Source organism: Montipora capricornis, chromosome 7 (assembly GCF_036669925.1).
Source record: "Montipora capricornis isolate CH-2021 chromosome 7, ASM3666992v2, whole genome shotgun sequence".
Lineage (NCBI taxonomy): Eukaryota > Metazoa > Cnidaria > Anthozoa > Scleractinia > Acroporidae > Montipora > Montipora capricornis.
Window position 1 is genome coordinate 17,417,536 of NC_090889.1, and position 2,500 is coordinate 17,420,035.

Genomic DNA, 2,500 nt, shown 5'->3' on the forward strand with positions numbered 1-2,500 from the left:
GATGATAACACACAAACATAGTCTTATCTGCTGACATTGTGATCTTGGGCCTAAAAAGATCATGATGTTCAAACATTTAATCCGTTACCATAAGATGACTGTATCAAATCAATTAAATTGGATAATTCAATTATTATCAGTATTATTCCACTACTGTGCCATTTTACCATATTTAGTCAAGGGAACATGCAAAATATGAGACGGTAATACACTGCAGTGTCCCGGTTTGACTGGTTTAGAACAGAGCAAATACAGATGATACCTTGAGTTCTTGCTTCTTCAGCCCCCTAAAAGTGTTGGGCACTTTTTGGTGATCACATTTTCAATAAAGGAAATCATTGCTTTCAACATTATGCAACGCCTGTCATCTCTAGTCACTCATCATTTCATTTATCCAATCAAATAAAGGACATTTCCATGGTTTCGTCTGACTGTGTTGTTTTCACCATCTGCACACGTCACCTTATTATGCAATTGATACGATTCTCAGTAAAACGCAGGAAGAAGCCAAAATACTAGAAAATGGCATAATAGTGGAGTAACAAATTCCTTATTGAGTGAATGGGTTAACATACAATACGTGCAGACATTTTGTCACTATGCGACTCAATTATTATACATGTCAAACCATTAAATAAGGTCTATTTATTATTGAACCTATAGTCTTCAACAAACACTTGCTTCGGAGGGTCAGGCTTTGACTAAATGCCAATTAAATATGAACAACAAAGTTCACCTTCATTATTTTCCTTCACCCTCCCCTCCCCTCACCCCCGTCCCACTTACGAACAACAAAGTTCGCCTTCATTGCTTTCCTTCCCTCTCCCCCCTTACAATGTTGGTACACAAACAAAGTGCTACATTACCCGATAAAGCAACATTGTGGCAGGCGGGAGTTTATGAAGTTTTTGTTTTCAATTGTGAATAAGGGGTCAGTGTCCCAAACATTTTGCTGAAGATTGTGGTCAATTAATTCCCCAACTCCCACGAGTCTCCTGTAGCTCAGTTGAGCAAATATTTTCTGTGAAAGGACTTGATGAAACAAATGTATGTATTTGAAGTGCAGGCTATATAGACATAAGAGGGAAATGACCTCTGCACTTGTCTAGACAGCAATTACGTCTTAAATGGGCCCCTGAAAAATTCAGGTGGCTTCAAGGTGGGATTCATGACCTATGCAACCTCTTTCACACTGAAACACATGAGCCCAACAAACTGAACTGCTCCTAAATGTGTGGCTTCATATATAGCTGAGTTGGTAGAGCATTGAACCACCATAGCAGAGATCATGGGTTTGAAACCTGAATTTGTCAAGTGTCTATAAGTGCGACGGTCATTCCTCTCTTTCATCAGTAGTCAACACTTCAAATATCATACATTTCTTTCATAGAGTGCGTAAACTAGGTTTTTTCAGATTAAAAGCAGCTTTTCATTTAGGATAACAAGCAAGCAGTGTCTGCTCCCTTGCTGACTACTTTTTCAATGGTTAAATCATTGCTACAGTAATAGAAGCTGAAAAACTCTGAGTTTGTGAGGCTTAAACACACAGGGAGCTTTCAAAGTACCCTAAAAAGGCTTACTTTTCTATTTGACTGTCTTCTTCGTTGAAATTTGAGGGTGGACCACCCCTTGTTGTTGTGTACAAACTAAGTTCTGTTGAATCGTTTGCCAAGTTAAACTCCGCTTTTATCTGTTCATCTGACTTTGGTTTCTCCATCTTTGCCAAGACCTTTCTTCTGCGACCAGCTGCCTTGGCCCAAGCTGGAACTCCAACTGTATGTGGTGTCTTCTTGTGACAAAGTTGAGTCATTGAGATGTGTCGTATGAAAACCATTCCTTTCAGAGTTAAACAAGAAAAATTAACCAGCTCTGTGTTGTTCCAGATATCATTTACAGTACTGATACCCACCCCACAGCAGATATATTTAAAATCCAAGTGAGTGGATAGGATGGAGGAATCTTGCACAGCGAAATTTAGAAGAAAATATAAACTTTGGAATTTCAAGGTGGGGTTAGGGAAGGTACATTTTTATTTGGGGGGGAGGGGGGGGTGTGGGCCGGGGCTTTGGAGGGGAGGGTCCTTGGTAATTGTTTTACAAATTGGGGAGGGTCAAACCTGTTTTAGTCTCAACTGGGGGAGGGTAACAGTTTTTTTTGGCAAGGAAAAAATTACCCCATGTTGCTTCTATTTTGTATACACAAGCAAAGCTACAATGTACCAGTCAAGATTAATCTAATTTATTTACAGGTGTCGAAAAATCACACACCACACAATTAACTACTTTTAACGCCGTTAAATTGAGTAACACTTCCAGTTTATTATTTTCAATTCTGGTTACTTTTGTCTTGGATAGAACTTCTAAAATACCCTTAAAACTTGTCAAATCCCCACTCCTTGGCCACAATTCCCCCCTGAGGGATTTACATTGATAGGTGCATAACCGTTGGTTAAGGGCCCACTGACGTATTTTTTGGGGTGCGTTGCTAAGGATGTAATAGT

The 2,500-nt window shown here is 39.4% G+C and overlaps 1 protein-coding gene across 1 annotated transcript in view; it reads right to left on the bottom strand.

Moving 5' to 3' along the window:
• The window catches only part of LOC138055253 (uncharacterized), a 14,699-nt gene that overhangs the window by 11,737 nt on the left and 462 nt on the right, over window positions 1–2,500 (bottom strand). The window contains exons 2-3 of the mRNA XM_068901232.1: window positions 1,581–1,836; window positions 1–50 (exon numbers count right to left, since the gene is read on the bottom strand). The exon at window positions 1–50 is cut by the window's left edge and continues 32 nt beyond it. Of these exons, the coding sequence (XP_068757333.1) occupies window positions 1–50; window positions 1,581–1,836 (306 nt within the window). The remainder of the gene's footprint in view (window positions 51–1,580; window positions 1,837–2,500) is intronic.